Genomic DNA, 16,883 nt, shown 5'->3' on the forward strand with positions numbered 1-16,883 from the left:
AACCACAGACTAAACAGGCCGGAGAGGTCTCATATAAACAGCTCGGAGTCGTTCAGTGACTCGGCCAGGCCACTCCGTCACTGACGGCAATTTTACGATCCGCTCGCTCGCGGAAATAAAGATAAACCAAAGTTCGGAGTGCGGGAACGACCGATGACAGGTCACAGCCCCGTCGGAGGGAGGTATTTAGCACGGAGCGTGTACAATTCACACCCTGTCCCCGCACGCCACCAGCCGACACCCCGAGGGCAGCACCGCGGCTGTGTGGGCGAGACCTAGCGACGCGCGGGTGCTAACACGCGGCGCCATCCGAGGTGTTACGCAACACCCCCGACAGCCAATGAGGTGCGGCCGTGAGGTGATGATGCAGTAAAGGCGATTTACGAAGATGAGGAAAGAAAAAAAAACGGTTGGAGCGCGCACACACAATGGAGTACGGTTTCATGGTGTTATTATTATTATTATTCCCAGAGTCATCGTTTATTATAAATAACATCGGGTGGTGGGAGTGGTTCCAGATGGGCCTTTTCTTCGGGAACGACTTCAAGATAACAAAAGCGTTATGATTGGGTTTCATTGCGTTGTACTTGTGATGTAATACATGTGAGGCGCTGTGGATGGGCCTTGAGGTGCACACCCCGGGGGGGGGGTTCGCTTATCTCCTCCTCCCTGTTCCGGCCTCATCCATCACGGACGTGGTCGCATGGAAGCGTGTGAAGTGTGACGGTGTGACGGTGTTCTCTTAATCAACCGCAACGGCACAGCTGTGTGGTACCGAAACCTGGCCTCGAACACAAACAACATTTACATGCAGGGCATCAAGCAGACGCTTTCATCCAGAGCGACTTAGAATAAGTCCATTTGTCAGATGAAAGAAAAACAGCAATATATCGCTTTCGGTACAGTAAGGAGGTTCATAGAAACAAGTGCTAACAACCGCTAGGTTAACCCATTCCCCGTATGCAACGAAGATAGCTAGGATAAGACGCTACACGATGCTAAGTACTATTTTTAAGTGCAAGGACGTACAACATACATAAGTGCGTACATTAAGTGCCAGGACGTACACCATACGTCCAACAGAAGGTACGGCGGATGATAAAACATATTGTTTCACCTCTCTCTCTCATCTCTGACTAACGCACCAAGAATGTTCTCCTTGTCTCTCTAAGCATGTCCACGCTTCTCACTTCCTGTCCCTCCATCTTAATCTCTCTCACGCTCTCGCTCTCTCCCCCAACTCCGTCTCCCACGTGTTACGCACATCCTCACATTCCACAGTCAGGGGGGGGGGGGGGGGGGGGGCACTTCCTATAGGTCTACCCATTCCCGCCTTTCTGTCCGTCTGTCTGTTTCTTTCTGTCTGTGCCAGGGGTTTCCTGTAAGTACAGACATGATGCAGGCCTTCGGAGTGCTGGTGTGTGTGTGTGTGTGTGTGTGGTGGGGGAGGTGGGGGGGGGGGAGGGGGCATCTCCTCGCTTGACTCCCCTGACCTCGCAGAGGAGTGAGAATGTAGGAGGCGGCCATTTGTTTGCCGCGGCTTCCAGAAGAAAGGGTCTTGGTGCTCCGCTGTGAACTGTGGGAGCAGGGAGGGAGTCTGCTCCGGGAATGGGAATGCTGCCTGACTGAGGAGGGCAGGAAGGGGGTACCAGCGGCTAGTGGGGTCGCGCTCAAACCGGACAAAATGTACTGGGTTCGATTCCCCAGACGTCAATATGCTCGATTTATAGGCACCCCTCAGAAAGGAGTCGGACATTTACATTTAGGGTGTAGAGCAGACGCTTTTATCCAAAACGACTTACAAAGGTCCTTACACACATTCACACATGGACGGCGGAGTCAACCACGCAGGGCGACAGCCAGCTTGTCGGGAGCAGTTAGAGCTAGGTGTCTTGCTAAGGGACACCTCGACACTCTAGCTAGGAGGAGCCGGGGATCGAACTAGCAACCTTCCGGTAACCAGCCGACCCGCTCTACCTCCGGAGCTAAACATGTATTCTCATTCCCTTTGAGACACCCTTGATGAAAGTGTGCGAAGTCACTACCTAATAATAGTGCTTACATTACACCCCCGACTAGCCTTCATGCTGGATCAAACCCCACCTTCAGTGGATCATCTGACCTAAGGAAGGACTTTCTGTGACCAGCATTGACAGCCACCCGAAGCAGAACATTCAATATTCACTGACCTTAACAAATTGTAAGAACATTTTGGCTGTGATTCAAGAATGTGTATGTATGTATGTATGTTTGTTTGCGTTGCATGAGTGTGTGTATGTGAGAGAGAAAGACAGAGAGAGAGACAGAGAGAGCGAGAGAGAGGGGCAAAGAGGTAGAGGTGGACAGAGAAAGAGAGAGAGACACATGGAAAAGGGGGGGGGAGAGAGAGAGAGAGAGAGAGAGAGAGAGAGAGAGAGAGAGAGAGAGAGAGAGAGAGAGAGAGAGAGAGAGAGAGAGAGAGAGAGAGAGAGAGAGAGAGAGAGACAGAGAGACAGACAGAGAGACAGAGAGAGAGACAGAGACAGAGACAGAGACAGAGTGTGTATTTGTTCGGTTGAATGTGGGTGGATTGGTCAATGTTTGCTTGTGAGAAATGTGAGTCGGTTGGTATGCGTAAAGTGTGTGTGTGTTTGTGTGTTTGTTCCTGTGTGTTTATGCTGGGAATATTTCTGTGTGAGTGTGAAGCCTATGGACATATTTGTTTGTGTGTGTGTGTGTGTGGTGTGTGCCTGTGTGTGTGCGTACGTGTACAGGGTGTGTTTATGGGGTCTCACCTTGCCCATGCCAGCGTAAGCATGTCCCATCTTGACCACCGTAGGAAGAGTGGGTGTGGTCCCCTGCGGACAAACAAGACACAAGACGTCTCGATTAATCACCAATCACACCATTCACACTTTCTCATCATCATCATCGTCATCATCATCCTCATTGTTATTCTTCATAGAGGATGAAAAGTGTTGATGGGATTGATTATGTGATTGATAACATATTGCAACTCAAAAGATAACCAAACAAAAGGGTTTAAGCCAGATGGATTTAGGTTTGGGGCAGATTAGTTTCAACACTTTTTATTATAGTCAAAACACAACAAGGAAACGAAAACATGTTTTGTGACATGACACCAGTCTAGTAAAATGCCTTATTGACGTCAGGAATGCAGCCACACAATGGGTGTCAATTCCAATTCCTGCAAAACGTTTACAGTTAACATCTAAACAGACAGAAATCAGTTGTCAGCGTTCATGACGTCCATACAGTCCTTCAGGTAGGAATTGAAAGAAATAAATACATTTTCCTTGGGTTTGCCGTGATTCTAAAATTGATCGCTAACACCACACATGTGTCCCCACGCCACGGCATCGAACCCGGTGCTCTCAAACATCCCTGACGTAGATCGCCAAGAATTCTGGTTCGTTCTACAAGAGAAGAATGGAAGGTTCTGGGAACCGGGTGGAAGACCACAGCTTTATGGGCTGGGCTGATATAACATAGACACAGACCGCCGGCTTTTAGTTCCTCAAAGATTATGTCACTGAAGAGCTCGTAATGCTAACAAATGACTTCAAAAACGCCCCCATTGTTTATACAAGTGAATTGCAGTCAAGCGGGTTAAATATAGAAACAGGTCTGCACACAGGACAATGAACCACACTTCCTTCTGTACTGATGAACTCAGAAAATGACTCTTGGATACATTTGATAATAAGCGACAGTAATGAGTTTCAGATGAATGACCCTCTTATCTTGTTCAAGCCAAGAGATCTTGGCTTCTCAAAGGGTACTGTACCATAACTCTATCCAGAGATCTAAATCTCTTCCGCTGTGTTTCTCGGGACTTTCCACACTTTAAACCTTTTTTTTTCCAAGGCAATCAGTTCATCAATCCAGTTAAATTAGCTGCGGCTAGCTCTGAGCTTGGAAGACGACCAGCAAACCAGCACACACAACTCAGACACCAAGCACTGACGGGGGACATGACAGGAGAAGATAAACTCTGGCTCTAAGCTAAACTCAGGAGCAGCTCACTCAGTCCCTAAGCTGAACTCAGGAGTTGCAATGAGTGACACTAAGCTAAACTCAGGAGAAGCTAACTCTGACACTGAGCTGAACTCAGGAGTAGCAATGAGTGACACTGAGCTTAACTCCTGAGTAGCTAAATCTGACATTAAGCTAAACTCATGAGTAGGTAACTGACTCTCAGCTGAACTCTTTCAGTGACACTAAGCTAAACTCAGGAGTAGCTAACTCTGACGCTACAGGCGCTACTGTTCAACTAAGAAACTGACAGCAGTGTTTTTATTGTGATGTTGTCACACCAACATCGTTTTGAACAACCCCCCCTTTGATAACCAGTCCCTTGACTGTTCCTTTAACGCCCGAAGGCCGTAAAAGATCGGAAAGTAAAATAAAAGAGGGACTTTCACAGTAAGGAAAACCAATGGGAACGCCTTGAACCTAGCGGGTGTCTGAGAAGAAATAGTAAGCGTCCATCTCGAGAGAGAAAGAGAGAGAGAGAGAGAGAGAGAGAGAGAGAGAGAGAGAGAGAGAGAGAGAGAGGGGTAAAGGTAGGTAGAGCGAGGGGTAGAAAGAGAGGTAGAGAGAGAGCGGCAGAGAGAGAGAGAGGGGGACAGAGAGAGAGAGGGACAGAGAGACAAGGAGAGAGAGAAAGTGAGTGAGTGAGTGAGTGAGAGAGAGAGAGAGAGAGAGAGAGAGAAAACCCACCAGATTCTGTTCCAGATTTTACTACAAGACATTTCCACCAGGCACGATGGCAGACACCCGCGTGATCACAGACGCACCTCAGGAGACCCCACCCTCTGACGTCCCGAAGCAGGTCGGGGAACACCGGGAATAATAATAAAAGTAACGTCTGCCCAGACACCAGACATTCCCTCACTCTCCAAGCCTGTATTGATCTAAGACCCACCAATGACTCATATTGGAGATCAATACATTCCCAGTCCCATGGGAGGAAATACTGGAGATTTACATAACCACAGAAATCAGGATCATTCTCAAGAGATGTTTGAAGAGTGACTTCATTTGGATAACTTGACAGTTGAATGGACGTTAAATTGACAGGGCTCTCCCTTGATGATGAGAGACCCCTAAAGTTAAGAGACATTTTGGGCGGTTGAAAACGTGGCATCAACAGAAACATTCCCAAGAATCAATGTCTGTTCCTTTGCAAGAAACGGGATATGTGGACATTTCAAGGGCGCAGACAAGACTACATTTTCCACTACGCCGTGGGTGCTGGACCCTCTGGTCTTCGTCTGGTCTTAGTTTCCCAGACACTAGGAAAGAACTCCATTGCAGGGAAGCTGTTCTGTTCAGAGGAGCAGATGTTTTTTTCGGAATATTCCGTCGGACGAGAGCGAGTTGAGTTTTTTACGCGGCTTTAAACGTGTCGCCGCATTACGGTCGTTGGCGTTCATTTATGAGGCTGTTTCACGAGGGAGAAAAACTGTTCCCGCCTGTGTTGGGGGAGAACCGGCTGGAGGCTGTGACAACGGGCCTTCTCGGACGAGGGGGCGTTCTCGTCCCCGGCTTGTGTTTCATCGGCAGTGTTTTACGGTTATAAGGTTTTCTTATTTAAACACCGTTGGGCTCTTTGTTTCCATCGGCCTGGTAAAGACATTAAGTGGGAAAGAAAACTCACCAGACAGACGAAGCTCATTTAGACGGCGGCAGATTTTTTATTTTTCATTCCATAACAAAGTCTGGGGCCGATTTACGGGGTGGGCGTTCCCGGGCGGGTGGATGGGGTGAGGTGTGGGGGGGGGCGACATCGTAGGGAATACTTCGGGGAAGCCCGCCGCCGCCACCCTTGTCGCGGCCGCGGCCGCCGTGGCACGGAGCATTATGCTAGCCATGCAGCGTCACACAATAGGATCATTCAGGCTGACTCACCCCCCGCCCCACGCCCCCATCCCAGACTTGAAACACCTCAGCGAGACATTCCTTCTTTGTTATCGTCACCGCAAGACCAACAACCTCCCCACCCCCCCTCCCCCCACCACCACCACCACAACCAGAACTTGCTCGTTCTTCCCGCCCAGTGATGCCGTCATGCTGCCCGTTGCAGACATATATGGAGTGTGTGGGACTCGTGCATGAAAGTTGCACCAAAGTGTTCTCTATTGCGTCAAGGACCTTGCTCCTGTGATAAGGAAAGCAAGGCCGAGGATGAGTCAAACTGAAAGTCAACTCAACCCAACGAGTCACGCTTCATCTCACGCCACCTCCCTGTTTCAGTGCTTCTGTGCAGTGTGTCTACTCGACGTTTCCAGTGCATTAAAGGTGACATATTATACCACCAGGTGTGAGTGGGATTAGCCATTACAAGCCGTTCTGAAAATCGGCCTCTTCTGACATCACAAGTGTCCACCTAGATTTATAAAGGATAGATGAGCAACGTTTACTCCGTGCACTGGGTAGGACGGTAGACTGATCTATCCGGCACACATCTAGGTGGACACGCCCACTTGTGACGTCAGAAGAAGCAGATTTTCGAAAAGGCTTGTGATGGCTAATCACAGTCACACCTGGTGGTATAATGTATTACCTTTAAAGGGGTGAAAGCCAAAACGCTGTCTTATGCGAATGCCGCAATGCAATTAGTTTCATTAGTGCCACCTTTTATACACTTTTATACAACTTCAAGATGTCCGTGGTCAAACACCCCACAAGAGATATGAGAGACAGTCAGTCGATGCAAGGCCAAGCGTCGAGCGTGGCGTTCCTTATCTTGATAAACGTCGGCGGAGACCCCGACTCGACGTGCGCGACCACGTCTCCGGTTCTCGCGCAAAGCGTGTCACGTTCCGCGACGCGGTAAAAAACGGCACATCAAATGTCCCGCCGGAACATGTGGTGCATGCGTCCTACGTTTACGGCCTCCTCGTTATTTTTACGATGACCCCTTCCAGCCTCCCACGTCAAGAGGCCGGCGGAGAGAGGCAGTGTTCCAGTGCTGGTGGTGGGCGAGTGCAGCCGAGGTCCCCGACACACAAGGCCGTTCAGACGGCTCCACCACCGCACACGCAGACGTAAGCTACACAGGCAGACGGAGGAGAGCTGTGGGCCCCTGGAGAGAGACGTGAGGCCAGGGGCCGCTGGTGGGGGCGGGGGGCTGTCCTGTCCGGGCCGGGGGCCGATTTCAGTTTTTCCTTAGTAGAGAGGGAGTACCATGTGTTAGGTAACGAGCTCAGGACCTGCGTGGACACAGGTAGAGGCCCGTACTGTATAGTACAATGTGCTGAATAATACTGTAAAGTACCTCGAAAAATGTATGATTACTAAATGAACTACATTGAGTATTAATGTTCGTTTAAGATATATTTTTCAGTCAGCTACAATGCCAAACCGCCACGGCCCCCCCGATCATTTAGTTTAGCCGGCCTAACTGCCCTGATGCTTATCAAGATGACTGGAAAAGTATCCTAGTAAATAACACAAACTCATCCAATGCCAAGAGCCTTGAAGTGTTAAAGCATGACGCACACAGTTCAAAGACCTGCCTCCACGCACACACACACACACACACACACACACACACACACACACACACACACACACACACACACACACACACACACACACACACACACACACACACACACACACACACACACACACACACACACACACACACACACACACCACAAAACCAACCATTCCAAGGAGCATCATGTCCTGCCCCAGCTCGCTAATGGCTTTGATAATTATTCCTGTGGAATTGTGGATTCATCTGTCTTTCATCTCCGATTGCTTCTGGTGTTTCCATGAGGGCCAAAGCTGTGAAGCGCCTGATCCGAGGAAATGGAAGTTTCCACAATGGAAGTTTTCGGTTATTGACGTAAACGGGGGCGGGAAACGCGTCAGGTGGAAGGCTGAACACCTGCTGGCCATTTTTTCTCACTGACCAGACTGGTTTGGCTTTCACGTAACTAGCCTGAACAAAACAATGAGCAGTATGAATGTCGCTATTATTAACCTCAGTAATAGGTTGATTCAACAGTCATGTACACTAGAGGTTTGCTTGCACTTTCAGAATAGTTTGTGTGTTGTTCGCACTTCTTGGATTTGGATAAACCAAAGGAAAGTAAATAAAGACTTAATTTGATCAGCTCAAAAAAGTATTGTGTTGGGTTGTTTCACGTTAGAAAAATGGCGGTTGGATTTTGACAATTGCTGACCCTAAAAGCTGCAGTGGGGTAAAATAACAATTTGTGGTTTTGTTACTATATTATTATTTTATCATCATAACCATATAGAGCGCTAACGTCCACAGAACAAAGCTGACTTTGTGCTAGCGTCAAATAAGTAGCGTTCCACTTACTTATACTACTGAACGCAGGCTATATTTAAGCGTACCGTAAGACAGCGTTCCAACGAGATGTCGACGTTCCAGTACTATTCCTACCGATGGGGTCGTGAACCTCACGTTATTCTTTAGCTCCTAAATCAAGCGCAGCCCACCAGCCGGGGGTCGACCTGCGAAAGCCATCAGCGTTTTTCTTAGACTAAAGGAAAATTTGGATGAGGATTTTTTTTGTATTCTTCCTCTTTTTCCATGGGTTAACAATAATATCTTCTTGGGAAAAAAGGGGGTTAGCATGCATGTGATGTTGCCTCATACCGAGGAGTACAGTCTCGTGAACCATGAGGACCGCTGTCATCCAACCCGAGTAATCAGCGAGACGAAATGCCCACAAGTTGATATTGTTGCACCAAAGTTTAAATTAGAACCAAACTAAAGAAAATATATGCTGTACATGGGAATCATCCGATACAAAAATGCAGATGCTGTTTGGTTGCCCTGAGCAACCACAGCGCTATGGTCAGCTAACTCTATAGCCCTCTAAGCAACCTCAGAGCTGTAGCTAGCTAGCTAACTCTATAGTTAGTTGGGATGGTCACGAGTAGTAAATTCCGAACTCGAGTGATCGAATGAATTCCTCGAGGATCAATCGAGTACTTGTTTTATCTAATCTATTTTTAGAATGCAACGCATCTGCAGCAGGAATAGGCCTAACGATGAACGGCAATATTACCAACCAAACATGGAATGCTTATTCAGAATTAAAACAGTCAGAGTTATCAGAGTATTCATTCTTTATTTTAACGTTCAAAACACGTTTTCCTTACAAAAATAAATATGCGTCCCACAATTTAAATCACGTCGAACAAAGGCCTGTAAAAGTAATAAAAAAAAAAAAAGAAACAAGTAGCCTAACCATTGCAAATAATTTAAAGCTGCAAATAAAACGGCAGCAAATTAACTAAAAAATACTCAGCGTTGTGATCTTCTCGACACGGCCAGGATTACAGCTGTGTCTTGCGGCGGTGAAAATAGCCGACACACTTACTGCGGGTCTGCTTTCCCGAACTCACCGTTGTGTTTCAGGAGCATATGTTGCTGCATAGTACTTGTATTTCACCTTATGATCTCCTATTTTTGTAAACTATTTCAATACTTCGCTGTGCTTTGCTTTAACCGCCATCTCTTAACTTTTTTTAATTCTGGCATTGTGCACACGGCACGGCACGCGCCACACAGAAATTTGATACATTTGATTTGCTTTGTGCACACGGCACACGCCAGTGGCGCTACACAGAAAATGCATACATTTGCTTCAGAAAACTTTTCTGTGTGTGTATATGCAAACTCGAGTTTGCCTGTCCACCAACCGAGTTCATTTGTAACAAGGAGTACTCGAGTAATCGATTCCTCACGCCCATCCCTAATAGTTAGCATAGAATAGAGCAGCATCTAGCTAGAATGGGTTCGCAAGCAGAAGCATTGCTCCAGAGCCCGTGGGAGACAAGGAATCAGGGAGAGCTACCCAGTAGGTTATGTATTAGTTAAAAAAATAAGTTCACAGGCTAGGCTAGTAAGTCCTGGGTTTGTATTTGAGGGTTGACCTCAACTCACTTTATTAGGAATTTGTGAAACATGGGGATATATAACACACAACACATTGATATACATTGGACTGTGACAATGCTTTGGTTAGAGAAATGTCTACAGAATAAAGCAGGAACAGGGAAAGGCTTTCGTTAAATACATGGAAACTATAACATAATATAAGTGTAACATAAACTTCAACTGTAACATAACTGTAAGGATAATCTCTAGTTCTAGTCCATTGTGGAAGGGCCAATTTAAGAACAATGTCTCTCAAGTCCGGTCATTTTATCTGTTTCATTCCTTCTGACCTCTGGCACTCATCCCAGAACCGCGGTTCCATTCATAACTTGCGTTTTTCTTGACAGCGATCCAAACTGAGACGGTGAACAGGTGTTTCAGCCGCGGCAGTCAGCACATTGTTAACAGAAGGGTTCTGAGAAACGCCTGACTGTCCTGGCCCAGTGCTGGTTCTAATTAGGCCACTGAAGGGAAAGAGACGGGACGGGCGAGGGAGTCGGACGGGAGGAATGGAGGGAGGAAAGGGAGGAGTGACTGAGGAAGGAAAGGGGAACTTCAAGGAGAAGGGAATGTTTTGGAACAGCTGGATGTGATTGGGCACACCCTGGCCTGTACATGGAGTGGTGGAACGGCCAGACCACTGCATGCTGGGACGTGACGTAACCGAGCCTTGTAACCCAGCGTTTAACCCAGCATTTTGACATGGCTTTGATACCCAGCATTTTACCTAGAGTTTAAACGCAAGGTTTTAACCCAGGGTTTTAACACAAGCTTTTAACAGAGCCTTTTAACCCAGCGTTTTAACAGCCTTTTAGCACAGCTTTGAAACACAGCATTTTAACACAGCGTTTTAACACAACGTTTTAACCCAGCGTTTTAACGGCCTTTTAGCACAGCTTTGAAACACAGCATTTTAACACAGCGTTTTAACACAGGGTTTTCACACAAAGTCTTGACCCCGCTTCTTCACGGAGCATTTAAAAACAGCCTTTTAACAGCATTTTAACTCTTTAGCTTTTACGACACGCTGGTTCGACAAGCGCTGTAGACGAGGCCAGAGAAAACGCCTGTCCAATTACGGTGACAAAATCTTATATAAACAGTCCTTAAAATTAAAACTTTCACGTCATTCAGAAAAATACATCAGACTTCAGTATCCATGCAGCCCTTCATCAAGGACATTTTAATTCATATAATAATATTATATAGCCCAGATAGATTTATGAGTACTCTATTTTCCCCGTGGGGAGAACTTCGGAATATATGGCCCTATAAAAACCCCAGCTGAGCTCCGTTTCACAACAACCTGCTCCTTCGATCTCTAACCACGGCCAAACCGTTGTCTGGTTCATGATGTAAACCCATTCGTCCTTCACTGTTCTCCTCCTAACTCGACTGGAAGTTCCCCCTCTCTCTTGAGACCAATGGCTTCAAAACCAAGCTAATGAATCAGGCCGCTTCCAGCTACTTTAAAATAAAATTCCTGCAATGAAACATGGACGTCTCGCTCTCGCACGACGAGGAGAGTGACGGCACGGCTGCACTGCATGAACGTCCGACAAACCGACAAAGACAACACCCGATAAAAGCAGAGGGTAGATGGTCTGCATCTATGTAGCGCTTTTATCCAAAGCGCTTTACAATAGTGCCCGACATTCACCCATTCATGCACACCTTCAGACACACCGATGGGGGTGTCAGCCATGTAAGGAAGCAGCCAGCTCGTCGGGAGACGATTGCTCAGGCACACCTCGACGCCTCCACAGCCAGGATGAACCGGGGGATCGAACTAGCGACGTCGCGGTCACCAGCACAACCCGCTCAACCTCCGGAGCCACATGCCGTCCCTGAACGTGGGCGCATTGGAGACGAGCTTCAGATACGCGCCTCAGACACACAACGCAACACAAACGCGACGGGGAACCCGTGTTGTCTTGTTATTTCAGGCTGGGTCAACAACCCACCGCAGCGTTTTTTTTTTCCAGCTCCAGAGAAATAAGTTCTGCTCTCTGAGTAAATGTTAGTGTAGCGTCTCTGGTCTCGGGCCGAGGGGGGATTCCGGCCGTAAAAGCTGGACGTGGGACAAGGCTCCCCGCGGTGCGTTCTATCCGGTTAATAAGGGTCAGCTGTGGTCCGGCGCTATGACAACGCCCTCGTCTTCATCGGAGACCTCGAGGCTCTTATGGAGAGGAGTGAGGAGCCATGAACAACACACACACACACACACACACACACACACACACACACACACACACACACACACACACACACACACACACACACACACACACACACACACACACACACACACAGGGCGGGGGTGTGTTTGTTTCCAATCTTTTTTCTATATTTGGTCCTTTTCTCATCACATGCGCTTGAAGGGCGCATGTTGAGTCAGGATGATAAGGTCCTGAAAAAATACTGATTATATTCACATTTACATTAAGGGCATTTGGCAGACGCTTTTATCGAAAGGGACTTACAGTGTGTGCATATGTCAGGAGAAGGAGGAACAACAACATATCGCTACGCACATATGAATACAGCACTAACAATCACTAGGTTATCCCATTCCTTGTGTACAACAAAGATCACTAGGATAAGATGCGACACCATGCTAAGTACTATTGTTAAGTGCCAGGACGTACAACATACAATAAGTGTGTACTTTAAGTGCCAGGACGTACAACACAGAATAAGTGTATAAGAGGGGTGTGTGGGGGGGGGGAGGGGGGAAGCTATGCAGAGTCTAGGTCTCATCTTTTCCTAATATACAATGCAAATAAAAGGAGGGAAAACGTTAGTTAAAGGTGAATTACGGTGGGGTGACGTATGTGTTTAACGGCCACACGGATAAACTTCAGCACGGAAGATTTATTCAGCGGTCGGCCGCTACCTACAAATCCTCGACATTCCTCCACACCGCAGAAATTATTCCTTCCTCAGGAATGTCGAGAAAACAGAACGTGACTCATAACCCCGGACGAGGAGCGGGGTGGTCACATGTCCGGGAGCGAACGGCGTCCGCTACAATAGCACCCGTTCCAAGGCGGAGGGAAGGGGAGGAGAAGGGAGAAAGGGGGGTTATTCCTACAGCATGACATGGCCGCCTAAATTTAACCGTCCACGCCACACACACATCCTGGAATCTGCTGGGTCCTCCGCCCTGAGCACACACACACACACACACACACACACACACACACACACACACACACACACACACACACACACACACACACACACACACACACACACACACATGTACACCCACACACACACACACAGCCAATCACCGCTCTCCGCACACAAATACACACAAGTGCTCTCTCAAACACACACACACACACACACGCACACACTCTTCCTGGTCATTTCTGCGAAACCACAAATTGTTTCGTTTCAGTTGACCGTCAACACCTGGAGAACCGGGAGATAATAGGGAGAGAACCACAGCAGAACACCAGGAGAACCGGGAGAGGAACAGGAATGCCTTAAGGAAAACCACAGCAGAACACCAGGAGAACCATGAAAGATCCGGGAGAGAACAGGGCGAGAACCAGGAGAGAACCGGGAGAGAACCGGGAGAGAACCGGGAGAGAACCAGGAGAGAACCACAGGAGAGAACCAGGAGAGAACCACAGCAGCACAGGTTCATGACTAGGAATGAGTGAACCATTACGTGAATCTAACCCTACCGGGTCATGTTGCAGGGCACAGTAGCAAGGCTCTTAGTCAAGGCTGAGCTGGGAGAGAACCGGGAGGGAACAGGGAGAGAACCGGGAGAGAACCACAGGAGAGAACCGGGAAAGAACCAGCAGAGAACTAGGAGAGAACCACAGGAGAGAACCGGGAAAGAACCAGGAGAGAACTAGGAGAGAACCACAGGAGAGAACCGGGAAAGAACCAGGAGAGAACTGGGAGAGAACCACAGGAGAGAACCAGGAAAGAACCAGCAGAGAACTGGGAGAGAACCACAGGAGGAATCACGTCTTACCCTCCCTCCTCGTCACGCAGAGGACCCCACGCTCAAGAGCCACCGAGGGCGAGGGGGGAGTCGGCTTGGACCCGAGCGCGGCCCAGAACCTGGTCAATAAGTAACCCATCTCGGCATGTGACCAGAGCCAACCTTAAGGAGTCATTACTCCGACTCCCCCTGAGGCATTCCCTCAGCCCTGAGGAATTCCTGCCCACTCTTTTCCGAGGCCGTCACGTATCTGGGCTCTTTCCAGTGTTCCCCGTGTCTCCCGCTCTCCGAGCTCAACCTAGTCATTTTGTGGGGGGTTTTGTGGGGGTTTTCTGACCCCCCCTCTGCCGACATAAAACCCCCAAATATGCCGAGCTCAGCAGAGCGGGACGGACCCCGTGTCTGGGGTGAGAGTGGCGCGGTCCGGTTTGGACCGCGGAGGAAATCCTTGGGCTGTTCCGTCATACTGTAGTGTGTGTGTGTGTGTGTGTGTGTGTGTGTGTGTGTGTGTGTGTGTGTGTGTGTGTGTGTGTGTGTGTGTGTGTGTGTGTGTGTGTGTGTGTGTATGTCATGTGTGTTGTCTACAAGAGAAAAAGAGAAAGGGTGTGTTTGCGTAACATCTTGTCAACCAACCAGACCAGAACAACCAGTACGAAAGAAGTCACCTCAGGCTCGGGGTTGTGTGCGACATTGTGAACGGATTGTATTGTCTGTGTCTGTGTCTGCGTTTCCATCCCCGTGATTTTATGCAAATTTTGAAGTATTGAATCAGTAAACGGTGATGGAACTCCAAAATTCGCATTAAAAATCCTCTAATTCGCCAAAAAGTTTTTCCGCTCGCTTGAGGTGGTTTTTGACTTATGCGAAAGAGAGTAAATGCGGAAAATGGGAAACTCAATTTCGAAACAGCTGTGACGTAGAAAACATTGAGCACACAGGACTGACAACGTCTTTCCGATTTCCGCATAACAACCGGCCATGGCAACCCTGCCGACATCAACTTGTAGCGTCAATATAATATTTGTAAGCGTTTGTGTACAGAAATCCTATATCATATATATATATATATATGATATAGGAGGTCTATGTTTGTATATCCTTTAATTATACCATGTCCATTAATCCCTGATACATGGACACCTACTAAGTAATTCCAGTCAAATTGTCTGTTCAGCCTTCAAAACGCAGAAAACGCGGTTATATGCTATCGACCCTAGAGTATCTGTGGCATAAAGGCTGCAAAGAATTTCGAATTATAAATATGTACAATGTATCCTTTAAGTACGTCCATGGAACAGATGGCCAATGTGAATAATAGATAGGCTACATGTGGATCGCTGAAGAGGTAAAACTTTTCCTTGCTCTCATCGAAGAAAAAAACATTCCAGCTATTTTAGATCGAAAACAACGCAATTCCATTACATCAGGATCTAAGAGAGAGCATGTTATCAAAAGGATATGACAAGCCCTGAATGTGTGTAGCTTTCCGTTCAAACCACTTGATGGAAACGCACCTAATTCAAATTTCTTTTTTGCGAACTTTCTAAAGATTTGCTTCACCTTTTAGATGGAAACGTGACTTGTGTCTGTATGTGTCTCTTTGCGTGTGTGTCTGTATGTGTTTGTGTCTGTGTCTGTACGTGTCTGTCTGCGTGTGTCTTTGCGGTAGGGGATAACCCACTGAGAGATCAAAGGTCATGGTTGCGTTTGTCCTTCCTGTTATGGGGTTTTTCGGTTAACACAGACCGACATCAGACACTGGCTGGAGCAGCCTTGTAACAGCATGACTGTTCACGATGTCATTGGCACCTCAGTGGTAAGGACAGCAGCACAGGTCAATGACGGTAGAGATTAGTGACCCATTACGTGAATCAAACTGTAACGGGTCATGTCGTAGGGCACAGTAGCAAGGCGCTCAGTCAAGGTTGAGCAGGCTTTGAATTTGCATTTTATGTTGGCGGGATTGTGATATCTAACCTAACTCTGGTCTCCTAATGCTGATGTGTGCTCCTGTGCCTCATTATATATATCCGAAGCCAATCAGGGTGCTTTTAACATTCCATAAACACTATCTGCTTAAGACATCTATTTGACTTCGGCATGTTTGACGCTAAATACAAAATGTGACTTAGGCAATTATATTATGAGGCTAATGAAATGCTTTAGCAGATCACACATACATCGTGCATGAAGACAAACATAATAGTATTATAAACATGAAGTTACGAGCCTGTTACCATGGGCCTAGCTTCCCACAGGACTGTTCTTTGGCCTTCTCCTGTCTCTCTTATTTGACCCCCTCTTCACTTCCTTTGTCTCCGTGACGATGACGACTCTTTCTCTACTTCCCCCTTTTGTTTACAGTCCAGTTTGGTTGCCAGGGGTTTCCCTCTTCTCTGGGACATTCTCGAAGTCAAAGGGCTGCTATACTTGTCATTTGTTGTTCGCGATTTTATATAAATATCATTTTTCTACGAATCAACGAGCTGTGAAGGAACGTTTGAGCCACCATCACAGTCTCTTTGATAGATGAGTCAGGAACCAATCATTTATATTTAAATAACATAAAAGCACAAAATAACGACCGATGGGAGCGAACTGATGATCATTTCAAACAAAATTAACATAAATTAACATGCCCTGATTTGCTCATGGTAAGCAGTAAACTATATATAAATATATTATAAAGTATTTATAGGATACTTACATGTATAGAATATGTTAGTTGTACTACAAGGACACGTTATGTAACGCAGGGAAACAGAGTCCCAATAAACAGCAGTTTGTTCCAATTGAAGGGTTGCCATAACAACCTTGTAAGGTAAACAACATGAAAACCGCAGTTAAGTGACCCCCCCCTTACCCTGCTCCCTGTTGCTCTTTCTTTCGGTTTTCCATTCTGATTCACAGCGCGTGCACACACACACACACACACACACACACACACACACACACACACACACACACACACACACACACACA

General features: G+C 47.3%; 1 protein-coding gene across 1 annotated transcript in view; it reads right to left on the minus strand.

Annotated features, from left to right (window-relative positions):
• syn3 (synapsin III) overlaps positions 1 to 16,883 on the minus strand; it is a 59,427-nt gene that overhangs the window by 11,177 nt on the left and 31,367 nt on the right. The window contains exon 6 of the mRNA XM_056587622.1: positions 2,775 to 2,837. Within this exon, the coding sequence (XP_056443597.1) occupies positions 2,775 to 2,837 (63 nt within the window). The remainder of the gene's footprint in view (positions 1 to 2,774; positions 2,838 to 16,883) is intronic.

This window comes from Gadus chalcogrammus, chromosome 4 (assembly GCF_026213295.1).
Source record: "Gadus chalcogrammus isolate NIFS_2021 chromosome 4, NIFS_Gcha_1.0, whole genome shotgun sequence".
Taxonomy (NCBI): Eukaryota; Metazoa; Chordata; class Actinopteri; order Gadiformes; family Gadidae; genus Gadus; species Gadus chalcogrammus.